The 16,463-nt window shown below is 35.8% G+C and overlaps 1 protein-coding gene across 2 annotated transcripts in view; it reads left to right on the forward strand.

Annotated features, from left to right (window-relative positions):
• The first annotated feature begins 1,312 nt into the window (after positions 1–1,312).
• LOC129747217 (NADH-cytochrome b5 reductase 2) overlaps positions 1,313–16,463 on the forward strand; it is a 29,520-nt gene continuing 14,369 nt past the window's right edge. The window contains exons 1-2 of one of the 2 annotated variants that reach the window (XM_055741313.1): positions 1,313–1,523; positions 2,324–2,414. In XM_055741313.1, coding sequence (XP_055597288.1) covers positions 2,394–2,414 — 21 coding nt within the window. In that variant the 5' untranslated portion in view covers positions 1,313–1,523; positions 2,324–2,393. Of the gene's footprint in view, positions 1,524–2,323; positions 2,415–8,905; positions 9,142–16,463 lie in introns of those variants that run through there. The other variant, XM_055741314.1, reaches the window with a different exon arrangement.

Below are 16,463 nucleotides of genomic sequence, written 5' to 3' on the forward strand. Positions count from 1 at the left end.
ATTTTTCTGTGATTTCGGCAACCTTGCTACCATGTCGTTATTTTTCTGAAAAAAAACTATGTCAAATGTACTGTATGTGAAATCATGAATTCGTTTGCAACTCCTGTTGCAAATATTTATGTCGATAAAAGACGTATTCCCAAAACGTGTTCATCACATCTGTTTTTTTTCTTTCAAATGCTGTTTGAAATAAAATATGTGAACAAAGGCGATTGAAAATAAATCGCTTTAACAACTCTTCAATGAATTATTTTAAAATAACACTAACAAAACCAATATTTATTTATAGGAAACTCGTGGATATTTTTGAATCATTCATTCATAAAATTGTCCTTAAAACTAATTTGCCCAGGGTTTGTAATAACCGATTTCTCTATTATAAGTGAGAAAGTTGAAAATATTTGCAAAAATTAATTTCAATTTTTTGTCCCGGATTTAGTCCGTAACAATACACATTCGCTGGGTACCAAAAGTGCTATAAAAAACTGGCTCACATCTCTTATTGAGAGAAAATGAGCTCTGAGTCTGAGTGAGAGCGTGAGAGCAAACACGTTGACGTGAGATTTAAAAAGCGTCCACAACAATTAATATTTAAAAAGGGCTAAAAATATATAATTTGGTTAACCTTATCGGCAGAATATGTTAAAAGGATTCCCAATAAAATTATTAAAATAAGTTTTTCTTTGCAAATGGACTAACACTAACTTAATTAGTACTTTTTGAAAATCGAGAAAATCGTTTTCCGTTCATTCCCATCACCACACAGGGATGCCAGGTGTTGAGGATGAAAAATCTGGGCAATTTAGGAAAAAAGTCTGTGCGTGTCTGTACATAAGGAAGATCGTAAATTTGATACTAAAAACATGAAATTTGCCGATGCATGTGAGCGGGGGGGTGGATTGGACATAGCTTTTCTGATATTTTCGAGTTATTTTCGAGTGGAACTACATAACAAACACTGTTTCCTACCACGTTCCACGTTGATCTTATTTAAAAAAAAATATATGTTTAAAGAATGGTTGTTCAAATATCAATGAATATAAGCGAGATTTCAGTCCAATCTGGCATTTGTGTATAAAATCCGATAGGTGAATATTGATTTCATCACTCAATTTTGAAAGTCTGTAAAATCTGGACACTCTCAGCAAAAATCTGGGCAAAATCTGTGTCTGACCAATATCTGGACGGAGGGTCAAAAGTCTTGGTTTTACAGACAAATCTGGGCACCTGGCAACCCAGTCACCACATCCACATCACATCAACTTTCAACTTGCATGCTCGCTCCGCTCGGCTATCAACTCAACATGAATCAGTTGGTGTTGTTCTTTCGGTGATTTAGCACACATCGCATGCCGGTTTGATACGAGTGGTCAATCAACTCGTGCACTTCGCGAATCCGGTTTATGTGGCGTTAACCTTCACCTCAGCCTAAGGTATCTTTCCTGATCCAGATTGAAATTGTACAACACGTAGTTGTATCAAGGATATTTGGCGATCCCAGGATACGAGTTCTAAATCTAGTGGTGAGTAATTCGTTTGATATATTTAATATGGAAGGAAACTACACAACAGCCAGTATTGTTTACATCCGATACGCTTCTGGGATGTTGACGCAAATCAGTACAAAACATTAAAAATAGCTTCCAACCAACCATAGAGGGAAAATTTTCTGGTTTTAATCTCAAAAGGAAAACCGCCACCAGCATCCCGAAATAATGGTTTTCGAAAATTACATAACGTTGTGATGATGTCGGTCACGTTTTCCTCATGTGCGATTTTCCAGACACCCGCCCGAGTGGTTTCGTAATGAGTTTTCCTACAGTAGTGTGGTCAATTTCTGTTTTGGTTCGAAACCGAAAAAAAATCCTTTCACCAAATAACTAATGAAACATGCCACGCTTCGTGGCAGTTATAAAATTGATCACAATAAGACAAGTATGTAGTTTTCACAAAGTATAGTAAGGTTGAGATAGGAAAAGTTTCGGATGAAAGGCAGAAAGCCGAAAACATCGAGAAGAAAGAAACTTCACACAAAAGTTGGGATCGCTTTTCCAATACTTTTTCTGCTTGGTTCGGTCGCTCGGCTAACCGGCGGCTTGTCCGTTTTATGGCCATAAAGTTACGTGTTGCGTCTTCTCGGTCGGTTTTTCTTTCATCATCATCCGTTTTCTCTTTCTTTCCGATTTTCTGGCGGTGTGTCGGCGATTTCCGGCCCACAGAGTTTATGCAAATATTTCGGCATTTTCGCTATCAGTATCGCCAGGAAAATCGAGCCAATCGGAAGCTTCATTTAAGATTGAATTTTTTTTTTCTACCATTTTAGATTGATTTTTCTTCATCTTTTGAATTTTTGGTGTGTCCACTGAAAAGAAACCACCGATCGATTTGGTGCGATGGCAGTCACTGTAAATCAGGTAAGTTTTTATGTAAGAGATATGACTCAATGAAAATTCGTAAATTGAAGGTCTTTAGAGTTTTCTTTTAAGTCTTACTGGAATAAAATCAATGATTTTAAGTTTTTGTTTTTTGATAAAGTTGGTTGGAACGGTATTTTTTCTGTATTTTACCTGCTTTTAAAAATTATAAGCATATCAAGCCATACACGATCTGTGATCAAAGTATCAAGATAACAGTAATTCACATAAGTAACAAATTTCCTACTTTAATTTATTGCGTTTTATTGCCGATATTTAATTTTTTATTACTACTATTTATCGTATAAGTGTGATCTTAAGTTAAACTTGAAGACTTAATTCTGATAAGCACACTGATTTGATTTTTGTAACCTGGTTTCTATTTGTTTGATATTTCCAAATTCCTGGAGTGTTCGTTTCGAAATCTCAAAAAACTTCATTCAGGATTTCTAAGTTTTCTTCTAAATTTCATAGTAAATGTAGATAGTAGGCGTTCGAAAAAATGCTATAATTTTTTTTGTGAATAAATAGCATGTTTAAAGAAAATAAGTGAAGTGGAAGCTTAGGCTGAAGGAAAAACACGAAACTTTCCTCATTGTGCCTAGGGTTTTAAAAATATGAAGGACGCAATCGAACTTGCAGAAAATTTAAACGAGGTGGTCGATGAGCTGGTGAGATTCGTTATATGAAAACAAATGTAGTCGTGTATAAATTTGCTAAAACACTCTTTCGTTGGAAAAATTATAATTTGTAAGCACTTACACTACTTTCACAGCCTTTTTTGCTTAACCTTACCTCATTTCACAATCATTTGATTAAAATTTAACTGTATAAAGAAACATGTGAATTTCACCTTAACATAGAATTTTATAGCCTATCTCGGTTGAGTATCGCTAAATTCGAGATATTCCTAAAAAAGTAAATATTGCTTTTATAAAGAGATTAATCATCGTAATGTATGTTTGTTACTTAATTTATCGGCCTTATCGGTGAAAATTTCTGTTTTTATTCTCAGATTGAAGGTAGCGATCTGAATTTCACTTCTTGTGAGAATGGCAGGAGGCACTGTTAAAACTTGTGAATTATAAACGATAAAAATATTTGTTTTTGTGGGAAAATAATAATATCATAAACGGTTTTAGAGAATATTTACACCTTTGAATTATTTTATTTTTGCAGCAGAACTCCAACGTGATATATTTTATATAGAAATGATGTAAATTACAGTACCGTTCATATTTCTATAGAAATGGAATACCTTTGCATTGTCACTTCAACTTCGAACCTCCTCTACTTTTTACACTGATGGTGTTTTTGTTCAAATTTTCTGTTAATGGTAGTTCAACTGTCACATTATTTTCTCACGAAATTTCACGTTTCTAAAATATTTGTGACCTGAGATATAATAGTTCTAAAAAATCGGACTTTTTGGACTTTTATCATTCATTTCAATATTCCATTTGAAGATACATTATAAGTTCTCACAGGAAGACATTCCTTCTTACTTCTTAGCCTGCTTTCGAAAAATAATTTGCATAATTTGACATCAAATGAGTTAATTTTCATATGCAAACATTCGTCCAAAATTCTGTAGAAATCGAAATTTTCGGTTTGAGCCTTAAATATTGAATCTCGCATAACTTTTGATACAACCGATAGAACTTTCTAAAAAGGTTTTAGTGGTAGAAATAAAAAAAAAATCCGATTTTCTAAAAATTACTGTATTTTAGATCACAAATATTTTAGAAACGTCAAATTACTTGAAATAATAGTGTAAAAGTTGATAATCCTTTCACAAAACATTTAATCAGTATAAAATGTTATAGAGTTTCAAATTTAAAATGACAATGCGCATGTATCTCATTTTTATTAGAATGGAAAACGTTCTGTATATATCATTGCATTCCTTGAGATCGGTAGTTTATTCCAATATACATTTTGTAGGAAGTTAAAATTAACTAATTAATTTATTAAATCATTTGGCAAGGAACCCACGAGAACCCACCGACATTTCTACACTCAGAGGAAATCTTATTATAAATTTCATAAGATACATCTTATGAACCACTTTTTTGCGTCCTAACTAATTTTTCATAAGAGTCTTATGAAATTCTTTCAATTTTCGTACGATGTTCTTATGAAAAATAGAAGAAACGGCATTGTGAAAAAATGATGAACACATTCATTCATAGCATCAGTTTTTTTTCATCATCTAACAGTACGAAGCAATCGCCAGTTCATAGTTATTATAGTTTTCCTTCAATGTTAAATGTTTTTGTTATCTCCGGAATGGTAAGTTCGATTTGATGTTTTTCGTGTGAACGTTGAATATATTAGTAAACTAAAATACATTATTTGTTTACTTTTCAGCAAGCTGATCGGCAAAAAACGAAAGGTCGAAGATTAAGATGCGGCAAAAAAAACTTTGATGGAGCCGTCTGTTGATGTACTGCTGATGGTGACCATGGAGGATTTAATTTTAAACAAATTTGGCAAAAAATATAGTGAATGTTTTCAGCATGAAATATCGAGAATTTTTCTTATTAGAAAGTGATTTACTGTTTCCATAAGAATCTCTTATGAAAAGCAACAACCTCTCATTGAAGTAGGCGTTCATCTTCAGAATTCATTCGCGTCATACGACAATCTTATGAATTTCATTAATTTTTCTTATGGCGCCACTTCGTAAGAGAATCTTATGGCATACATAATAGTATTTTTCTGAGTGTACATGCATTTAGATCATAATCACAACGGTCACTTCTCAAAAAATTAGGTACGCCAAACTGCTCGCAAGCAAGTTATCGCAATTTGAAAAATGTGTAATTTTAACTTATTTTTTTGCGATTTTGACAGTAAAAATCTGCGAACCGAAAACGTTTTCCACTAGAATATCTCATTTTAATCTTTTCCAATCGAATACTGTAGAAATTTGAGGTATAGTATAGCTAAAAACGAAAATCGTGAAAATAACCATTTTTTTGCAAGGGTTTCTTAAATTATTATTTCTGCAAGGCAAGTTCACAACATAGAGCTTAATAATGTTCTACAAAGTTGATGTTAAAGGTAATAAACAACTTTGTAGAAGAAACCATGCCTGTCTCTTGCTCCTGTAAAAAGCTAGATTTTGGCGCCACCTTGCGGAGAAAAATAGAACTAATTCAAATCCATCAATAGATAGCGCAAATATAGTCGAGTAACTTTGTCGAAGACACCGATGAGCTACAACGAAGCCTCTGGCCTGCAGTCAATTTTGACCGCAAAAGTGTGGTTCCTGACCCACTGTGCGACATAACCGGATGAACATAATTCCTCCAATTCACTCGGTCCATGGCAACCGTTCTCCAATTTCTCGGACATCCCACATTCGCCAGATCACGCTTGATCTAACTACCTCGCTCGTTCCTACCGGATTCTTAGCAAACACATGTTTAGCAGGACAGTCGTTCTGCATTCTCGTAACATGCCCTGTCCAGCGTATCCGGCCAACCTTCGCCACCTTCTGAATATTGGAGTCGTCGTTGAGTCGCGCGAGCTTGTGGTCCTCGCCTCCACATTCCGTTCTCCTGCACGCCAACAAAGATGGTTCTTAACAATCGTCGCTCGAATACTCCCGATTGTGCGCAGGTCCTCCTCGAGCAATATCCACGTTTCGTGCCCGTACAGGACAACCGGTCTAATGAGCATCATGTAAAGGTTACACTCCGTGCGATCGCTAAGTCTCCTCGACCGCAGTTGCTTTTGAGTCCATAGTAGGCACGACCTCCGCTGATCAATCGCCGCCGGATCTCCCAGCTGGTGTCATTGTTTGCGATCACCCGTGAACCTAGATAGACAAAGTCTTCGAGTATTTCCAACTCGTCGCCGTCGATCGTGACCTTGTTATTACTGGACAAGCGTGATCGGTCGATCTTGGATTCGCAGGCCAGCATATTTTTTTATTTGTGATAACCTAGGTGGTAAATCCCTTTTACGGATTGCATTCCAAGGCACGAAGCCCCCGCGTGCCCCCAGTTTGCTTCTCTGGGTCCATGGATGCAATTGGACGACTCATGATATAATGCTGTAAGTAACATTGTACCTCCTATGCCGTAAAGTCCACCTGGGGCCATTTGACCTTTGTTCCCATCTCGAACTGTTTAACACACTTTATCTTTAACGGTGAGAGGTCGTTTCGCGCTAAAGCGCTCCGAGGCAATACTCGTTTCCGAAACCCCTTTCAGAAATGGCCTCATTTCAACACGACTCGATGCACAACCTCTCCTCCGACGAGTTAAGACCCGACATCTCATCGTGTTAGAAGAGGTTCACATTTAGCGCAACTACTAACTTTGCGAATCTAGTCCAGGAAGTCCAGAAGCACAAAGCTAGTTTTCGACGACACTTTCTCTGGTCGAACACGCGAGTCAGTAGGTAAGGTCTTCTGAACCACGTGTAAAACTCAGACGCCTCCGAACCCTCTAGTGTTGATTTAAGTCACCACTCAGCGCAAATCGAGCTGTAGACCGCCCTTATCAGGTTACACTCGCGATTGGGGCGCATCAATTTCCGAAACGCGTGTCGAACCCTGACACCTCCAGCACAACACTGTGCCTCATCTGACACCTCTTGTGTCTGACATTGTAGCTCTAAGTGTTTACGCTACATAATTTCATCACTTTGTGCATCTATTCAGTTTGCGGTAGATCACCTACGACGCCGCAGATGATCAATGTCGTCGGCAAAGCAGATAAATTGACTGGATCTGTTGAAAATAGTGCATTTCGCCCACCGCTCGTCGAATAACACCTTCTAGCGCCACGTTGAACATCATGCAGGATAGACCATCGCCTTGTCGAACCCCCCTGCGTGATTCGAATGAACTCAACAATTAACCCGAAATCCGCACACAACACTGCGTTCCATCCATCGTCGCCTCGATCAATCTGGTCAGCTTCCCGGAAAAGCGTTTCTCGTCGTAGACCGTCCCTCCATGAAGCCGGCCTGATGACTTCCCACGAATCCGTTCGCTTGTGGCGTTAGGCGGCGAAGTAGGATTCGGGATAGCACTTTGTAGGCTTCCTTAACTTCGCTCATAGTTAGGAGTGGCTCCTCTATTTACGTCGTTGGCTACGCCGGCGATGTACCTTCCCCCACCGTTCTTGGACTCCTGCATGAGCGCCGTTCAGGTGTTCATCGAAGTGCTGCTTCAACCTTATGATCAAACAAATTTTGCAGCCAATGATTGAATTTGTGGTAATTTGTTGCAATTTGTTAGAGAGAATTAGAAGGTTTAAGTTAAAATGAGAGAAACCGGTGCTCAGAGAAAGTGAAAATGTGCTAATTGTTGTAATTTGTTAAGCAGTTGTGGAATTTTGATCATTACCATTCTAAATGCAAAGAATTCTCCCTCCACTGCAATCCCTCGCTCACGATTGTCCGTCAGGAGGCCTACAACCTTCCTCTGTTGACGTAATGAAGTTCCAAAGTTTTTCCCGGTATTCCTGGTTCGCTAGCAACTTTGGAAGTCTGGTTATCATTTTTTTAGGAATTTTCTTATTGGCCAGTATTTTTCAACCCTTTTGATGCCGAACAACGAGATATATTGTTGTCATTCCCACGCTCTTTTTTGCTCACCCAATGAGAATGATTGGCAAGTTGGCCCTTTCTGGTCTTAGTCGTCTTGGGACAACCAAAAATTAAAAAAAAAGACCTATTATTTTTAGTAAACATCTACAAATGTGGTGACTTGGCTGGTATGAAAAGGAGGTAAAAATCTATTTCACACTCTTAAGTCTCATCCCATGCAGTAATTTCTTTGGTCGATTTTGTGATATGCAAAACAAATTTCAACCACGATACAAATGGAACATCCCCATCTTCGACCGCGTTATTCCGATTCGAGCAGTTCCGGATGCCGGTGTTGTACTGTTGTAGCAGGTTTTACGTTTGGCTGACCTTGAATTCTCTGCTCATGCTCGCGGGAGTGTGCAGGCAGGATTCGAAGTTCTCTCTTTTATTATCAGCAATTACTCAAGCATGCATGAGGGAGTAAAAATGTGTACATTTTTTTTTTTAATTTTCCCCTTCGAGAGAGCAAATTGTCTACGTTTTACCGGTTTCAATTACAGTTTTATGAAGTGTTTATAGTCGGTAGACCCGTTTTGTTTGATATTGTTTCTTAACATTGTAATTTATATTGATTCATATTCTTTTTGGTTATTCCAATGGTTTTTTTTAATATTTTTTTTTATTTTAGAACAGACAATTTTACAGCTTTTACGTCTCAAGTAGAGATGTAACATTGTATTACTGCGTAGAAATTCGTTTTTTTTGCGATTGGAGATGAATTTCAACTGAATTAAATTGCATCTCCCAGTCTCTCATTTTTCAACAATAACTATAATCAATACAGTCCAGTTAGTCAGTCAAGTAGTAAAAAAACGTGGCCGCTCAGCTCGAGCGAGCAGCGTTAGAAGAATCGATTCGATGAGCTAAGGCCGGTAGCTCGGTCGGTTAGTCTAGTAGCAGCAGTGCTCTCGCGTAGATCGTTCACAATATACTATAAAGCGCGGTGCGTTTCGCGGTTTTTTTTCCCTTAATCGCTGGGGGAAACATCTGATTACGTCGCCGGAGCTTGTCAGCAGTGTGATTGGAATCAACAAAGTTGTTGTGGTTTTTGCTGCTGTTGCCGGCGTCGGTCAAGGTTAATTTGGGCAAAAACAACAATACAATGTCCGAGTTTGATGTAAGTAGTGTGTGTCTAGTTTCTAAAGGAGAAATCCAAGGAGATTCTTGATGTTGTTCAATGAACATCTACATTTTTGTTTGTTTTACTAAAGCGAAGAATGCTTTTCCCCTCAAAGTTACGCAATGAAATATGCTCATTAAGGTGTGAGTCGAAAATGTTCACGGCAATCTTTTCCGATGATAGGTGACGGGCAGTTTTGGTTGTATTCTTATCAGGGTTTTCGTCGAGAGTGTAAATAGGAGGAAACCTATACCTTATGATGGAGCCATTTCTGATGTTAAATAATCATACGTTTACTATGTTCAGTGTGTGGTTTTGCTGCGCTTGCAATTTACTTCACCTCTCACAAGTCAAGATTATTCTCACTGATCGATTATATTTTGATAGACTTAACCTTTTGTGTTGATTCCATACATCTCACGAAGTCTGTTTTGGTATAATTTGAAGTGAAGTTTTCAAAAAAAATTGACAGCGTTCCTAATTGAAATTATTTATATCACTTTGTTACAAGCAAAATTTGCGTTGTTCATTGTGAAAAAAACTTTAGTAACTCCGGCACAAAACTGTCGATTGTAATAATACAAATTAGACCTGTGTTTGTCAGAAAACAGTTGATAAGATATGTATAACAGGTGGATTTTTAATAAGAAGTCGGTTATTGAGTATATTTGAAGCTCGTCTACATAGAGAAGATTCTTGTTCAGATCAGTGATCTACTTATAGGAAAACGAGCAAAATCCTGGAATCCATGCAACTTTGATTCAAATTACTTATCACAAAAATACAGTCGAATCTGGATTTTTTCTCCCTTAAGGGGGGGGTAGGGTCTAACGGGTAAAAAAAATCACCATTTTCACGATTTTTTTCTAGAGCTATCGTTCAAACAAATGTATTCAAATTTTTTGCATTATATAAAGCATTGTTAAAAGAACATTTAGTAATTTTTTCGTAGAAAAATATTGAAAAATTTCGAGGATGCCTTTTAGAAAACAGGATTTGCGGTGGACACCGTATCTCAGCACAGAATCATCTGAAGTCAAAAAATCAGAGCAAAATATTTTTAATAGATGTTTTTCTGGACCCCAACGTTTTTATTTAACTTAAAAAAAAATTTATGAAATTTTTGTGGCTGTTTGAAGTAAAAACTACGATTTTTCACGAAAAAATCTGCCATTTTTTATCTGTAAAATCTCCCCAAAGTAAAAAAAAACAAAAAAAGAAAAACGTTGGGGTCTGGTATTTTATATGTAGAAAATATGCTCCAAATTTGAAAAGAATCGGATAAGTAGTTTTCAAATGACGATGTCCACGGACTTTAAAAATGTGCTTTCGAGAAAAACGCGTTTGAAGTTTCTGCTCTTGCTTTCTTGCAGTATTAGATAGGAGGAGATAAAGGCCTATAATTTCTACAGTTTTGCTTCGATTGACTTGAAAATTTGACACAACATTCTTGAAATGTTTTACAATAAGAAAATAAAAAAATAAAAAAATCGATTTTTTGAAAGTGTAAGACCCTACCCCCCCCTTAAAGAGATTTCTCACATATCCAGGTTCTCTTCTGTAGAAGGTCAGGAACGTATACATGCATTAATGTGATTCATTAAAGCAACAAATCAATGTGTATTTGGTAAAACATTCACTGATTCATAAGAGAGATGCACCAATTCGAAGTTCTCTTGAGGGAGTTTTAACACGAAGATTACACAAAATAACAACCTTTTTGGTGCCTGTGTTTTATCAGCTGATTTTGGAAGATTTTGTCGTCTCAAATTCAAATCATTCATCAGATTTTGTCTATCACCTCTAGTGTTGATGATATAGTGTATGGAAATTTTAAAATTGATCAGTCATGAAAACTAAAAACAGATTTTGAATCTGTCTCCTTCATTCAAAAGGATTCAGATCTTGCTAAGATATTATAGTTTCAGAAGAACAACGCCTTAAAAAAATAAATTTTACGATTTTATGAAATTTGAATAGATAAGACAACAATTATTGTTAACATCAGCAACACTGGACATCGTAACAACATCGAAGATTGTCGGCTCTCTGAAAAATGGTCTTCCATTTTATAACGACTCTCTGTAAAAGGACTCTTATCGACGGCCGTTGGATCAAAACAGAAAAGTTAGAGAACACACGAGTTGAGAACTCCACATTACATTTATACTTAAATCAAATAGTAAAAAGTACTTAAATCTAATAGTACGGAATCTAATTGTTCGGACGCCACTTAGAACACTGAAATTGTAAGTAAAAAGGATTAAAACAACAATAATCTAAAATATAAGATTTATATCTAAAATATAATTACAGTTTGAAGCTGTGTTAACTGCTATCGAAAATCGGCGTTTTCTTTATTCCGTCCGCAACAATTATTTCTGACATCACTCAAGAAAGTCGTCGAGCACAGAAACCGTTCGGTTTTTGCAACAAGCCCGAAAATTATGTGTTGCCAAAGTCGAACGGTTTTTTTCTGAACAATTTTTTCACGAACAAAGTTATTGTTATCATCATTGACATCATTTGTTGTAAATTTTTGAGTATTTTTAGTCATTTTTAATATTCTTATATCATATATTTTATGCATTTAGATTTAGCACATATCTTGTTTTGTTTATAATATTTTTTTGTCATATTTGCTATTTTTAACATTTTTCATCATTTTTTAGTTTTTTTTGTCATGTTTGAGTACTCCAAATTTTTTTCAAATTATGTTTTTGTTGCTGTATTTCATCACCATTCAAGAACGTAAAAACGTTTTTATGATGTTTGTCTAAATTATATTGGTCCTGTAATAGCGAAAACTGTAGGGTAATGTGCCAAAATTGGATGTTGCCACAAAGTCGAATGTTGCCAAAACGAACGGGGTCTGTATTATTGTAATCGAAGATTTTATCTCATTTAACAACTTTGTTGAAGATAGCAAAACGATTTGACTTATACTTTAAGAAGTATCGAAGATTCTATTTGGTCAAAATCTTAATTAAAATTTCGTCGAAACATTCCTGTTTATTGCAGCATGGGGAAAATTGACAAAAAAAAATCTTTAATTTTTTTTAATTCACAATTTCTCGCAGTCTTCGGGGGAGTTTATCATTGAAATAGAACTTTTATTTTCAAAATCTTGTTCAAAAGTTATCCCGAAAACAGAAGCTGATAGAAAATAAAACCAATTGCATATTTGGAATCAGCGTCAAGGTTGCCTTAAAATATTCCAAGTTTTTGCCAAAAAGAAATTCTGACTTTCTGTGATTTTACCCAGAAATTCTGTGATGGAAGCAGCAAAAATTTATTCGATAGTTCACGAAGAAATGAGTCTTTTTTTACATTTCACTTGAAGCTATTTCCTGTTCTCTTCCAAAAGTGACGATTTAGACCTAAGCAAACAACAGGGTGACCACCCATTCGGGAAAAGCGGGAAAAAGACGGGAATTCAAATCCAACGGGAAAAAAGCGGGAAAAAGCCGGGAATTTTTTCGAAAAGTCGGGAATTTTTGGCTCAGTGAAAGTTTGTCCAATGAAGTTTAGTCGAAATAGGTCGAAACAAGTGGAAATGGATTGACAGTTGATCACCAGTCTTTTTCCAATTGACTTCGACCGATTTCTACCAGGTCGAAACGAATCCTCTGGCCGAGCTTGATCGGTTTCGATTAGTTTGAACTTGCTTCATTGAACAACAAAAGGATGTTCCCGGACAGTCAGATTGCTAATCGAATAGAAATCGGAAGAACAAAAATAAGCTATTTGATTTCACACGATATTTCTCCCTATTTTTTGAATGAAGTTTTCAATTTACTACAGAATTGCAGCGAGTTCGTATTAGGATTTGACGAAACGTTAAAAAAGATTGTGCAGAAGCAACAAATGGATATTGGTGTGCGCTTCTGGAATCAAAACACAAACCTAGTTGAAGCAAGGTATATTGGTTCTACAATCTACATTCTTATCGTCGACGCGCTCGAATGACCTTCTGAATGGCTTGAAAATATGTTTTTCGAAAAATCCTGATCTACTGAAATGAGTGATCCAGTGTTCCATGGATGGTCCAGCAGTAAATTGTAAAATCCTCAAAGAACTAACTAGCGAGGTTCAAGAATTTGTTTCGAATCCAGCGTACGAGATTCTCACCATTGGGAGCTATGGACTTCACAGTGTACATAACTCTTTCAAGGAGGGACTAAGGAGTAGTGAATGAAATTTGGATGAATTTTTGGGGGCGTTGTATAGCCTGTTCAAAAACATTCCACTTAAAAGGGCAGATTATACTGCAGTAACGGGTTCAACTACATTTCCGTTAAAATTTTGTGACGTTCGCTGGGTGGAAAATGAACGCGTTGCAGAACGGCTGCCAGGATGCTACCGTACCTCAAACGGTTTGTCGACGAGCTAAAAAAAACAAGAGGAGAAAAAGATTAAGGAAAACCATCCAAATTTTAAGCGGAGTTTTATATCGATTTCCCGGTCGAAGGTATTGGACATTGAAGCTAAAGCTGTAGATGATAACTTGCAGGGACTAAAATTGAGTTTTTTGTGATATGGCCGCTTCGACTGTTGAGTTCTTTTTACGCGAGTATCAGACAGAAGCACCGATGGTTTCGTTTCCCTTCGATGATTTAACCGGGCTTATAAGAGCATTAATGGAGGAAGTTGTAAAGCCTGAACGACTAAACATAAATTCAAAAACAATTATTGGAATTGAACTCTCAGAAATAAATCTTCTACCTCCTGGAAGCGTAGAAATTGCATTCTCAACTAAATCGGCAATTAAGAAAGCAAAAGAGTCTGGTCATGTTTCCGAATAAGATATCCTTGTATTCGAAAAAAACCTGTCGTTCGTTTTACTGTAGATTTTTGAATAAAATGGCTATACGATCTCCCTTATCTTATCCCATCACTCGGTATCACTCGGTAAAAAAAGTACTTGTTGACAAGCAACACTTAAGTAGAGCTTGTGCCGATAAAATTAAGGACGATTTCGGACAATTATTTGTAATACCTTAAAAAAAACATCATTTCGGGATATCGAAGAAAAACACAATGATATTGAAGAAAATTCTAATTTTGTCTCATGGCAACGCGATGATGGAAAGCGGCTTTTCCGTTAACGCGAAATGCCTAGTTGAAAACCAAACCGTGGAGAGTTTGACAACTCAACGTATCGTATACGACGGAATCAACATGTCAGGGGGAGTTACAGCTATAACGGTAACGAAATCGTTAATCCAGTATACCCGCAATTCTCACTCGAGATATGTCGAGTCCTTAAAAGCAAAAAATGGAGGAAAATCTGAAAAAACTATAGCGAAATGGAAGCGAGAGGCAGAAAAGAAGGTTAAGGAACTGGAAGCGAAAAAATTGAAGTTGCTTTCCGACGCTCAGGGAGAGGCAAGCTTGATGGACGAAAAAATTAAAATAATTAAAAATATATGAGATACAAATAAAATTAAAAAATGATTATCAAACATATTTCAATTAATACCCTTTTTCTTTTGTTTAAGATATTCGAATCGAGTGATATGATTTGTAGGTTAATTGGTAAACATAACTGAAAAAAGAACCATTTAAAGATCATTCACCACTAAAAGAAAGCTAAATCGATTTTCGTTTATATGGTTTCAAAAATGAATATTCGGAATTTTGTTTGGTTTTCTGTTGTATGAAACCGGGAATTTCGTGAGACCATGCGGAAAAAAACGGGAAAAATGCGGAAAATCAAAAATTGATTTTGAGTGGCCACCCTGAAACAATTGTAAACATACAAAACGAGTTTGGCGCCTTAAGCGGGCCATAGACTACACAAATGGCGTGTGCAAATGAGGACCGGATGATTTAATTATAGTGAACCAGTGTTTGTGTTAGGTTTGTGAATAAGAATGAATTTACATCTTTCTTTTTATTATTCAAAATTCCTCATAAAAACTTCGGGACAACAGAAAATATTTCTTCCAATTGGAATAAAAGGAAAATGGTTCAATGAACCAATCCTTTTAAATCGAAATCTAAATTACATTGTAGCAAACGAAAACAACTTTGCATCAAATGAAACTGTTTTTTGTTTCAAAGCATTATGATTTTGATTCAAAGATTTTTCAAAAGAAAAATTCTTGGAAACAAAGGAAAATGCCAAATTTGAATCAAAGGGATTTTTATTTATCCCAAAATCAAAGGAAAAAATCTTTTGTTTTTGCGGCACTTTTCTTTGAAATCAAAAATATTTTCGCTGCGTGTATGACCAAAATGTAGCACAAATATTTATGACAAACAAATTGCGAAACTTTCACAAAAATATGAGAAAAATATTACAAATGTGATAAAAACTGACAAAAATATGAGAAAAATATAATGAAAAATTGATAGCTTTGACAATAACATGACAAAGCCATGAACAAAATAGAATAAAATTAAATAAAAAAGTGACAGATGGCAGAAATTTGACAATAACATGAAAAAAATCTGAATCTGATAAAATAATGACAAAAAATTTGCGAGAAATTTTATTTTGACAACAATATGGATAATACGATAGATGTGATAAAAATATGACAACTATAATAACTAATAAAAAATGACGAATATGACAATAAATTGACAGATATATATCAATACTATGACAAAAATATTACAAATGTGATAAAAATATGACAAAAATCTGACAAATGTGATAAAAATATGACATTGTCACATCACTATGAACAAAAAAAAAAGATCAAACTTTGTTAAAGTTCTGTCAGATTTTTGTCATTTTGTTAATTTTTGCCATAATTTTGTAAATTTTTCATTTGTCATAGTTCTGTCAGATTTTTTTCATTTTATTGTAAAAATATGTACATGGTTTTTTTCTTTTTTTTGTTCCATTTAACATGCGGTGCGGGACAAATGGTCTTGTGCGGCAAGAAGTTTTCTCAAATCACGCTCTTGGCTCATTTTCAACACCTTTCATGCTTCCTAATCTAATCTATCCGTCTATAATTTTCATTACTTTCATTTGAAATTCTTCCTGTTAGAATGTATACTTCACCGAAATGCCATTAATCATTCAATTAAAATCCATTTAACATAGGGTTGCCATCCGTCCCGCAAAAGCGGGACATGTCCTGCTTCTTTAGGGAATGTCCGGCTTTTTAAGGAAATGTCCCGCCGTCCCAATTTTGCCTCAAAATGTCCCGCTTTTTCTTGAGAAAATTATTGTGGAAGACTCAACCTTCCCCGATTTTACCACTTCAAAAAAGTTGGCCGGTGCTTGATGAAAACGCTTTATGTAGAATCTCTCCTCGATCATTTCATTTCTGTTTTTCAATCTTCTTTTATCCATTTGT

Source organism: Uranotaenia lowii, chromosome 2, assembly GCF_029784155.1.
Source record: "Uranotaenia lowii strain MFRU-FL chromosome 2, ASM2978415v1, whole genome shotgun sequence".
In the NCBI taxonomy this organism is placed as follows: domain Eukaryota; kingdom Metazoa; phylum Arthropoda; class Insecta; order Diptera; family Culicidae; genus Uranotaenia; species Uranotaenia lowii.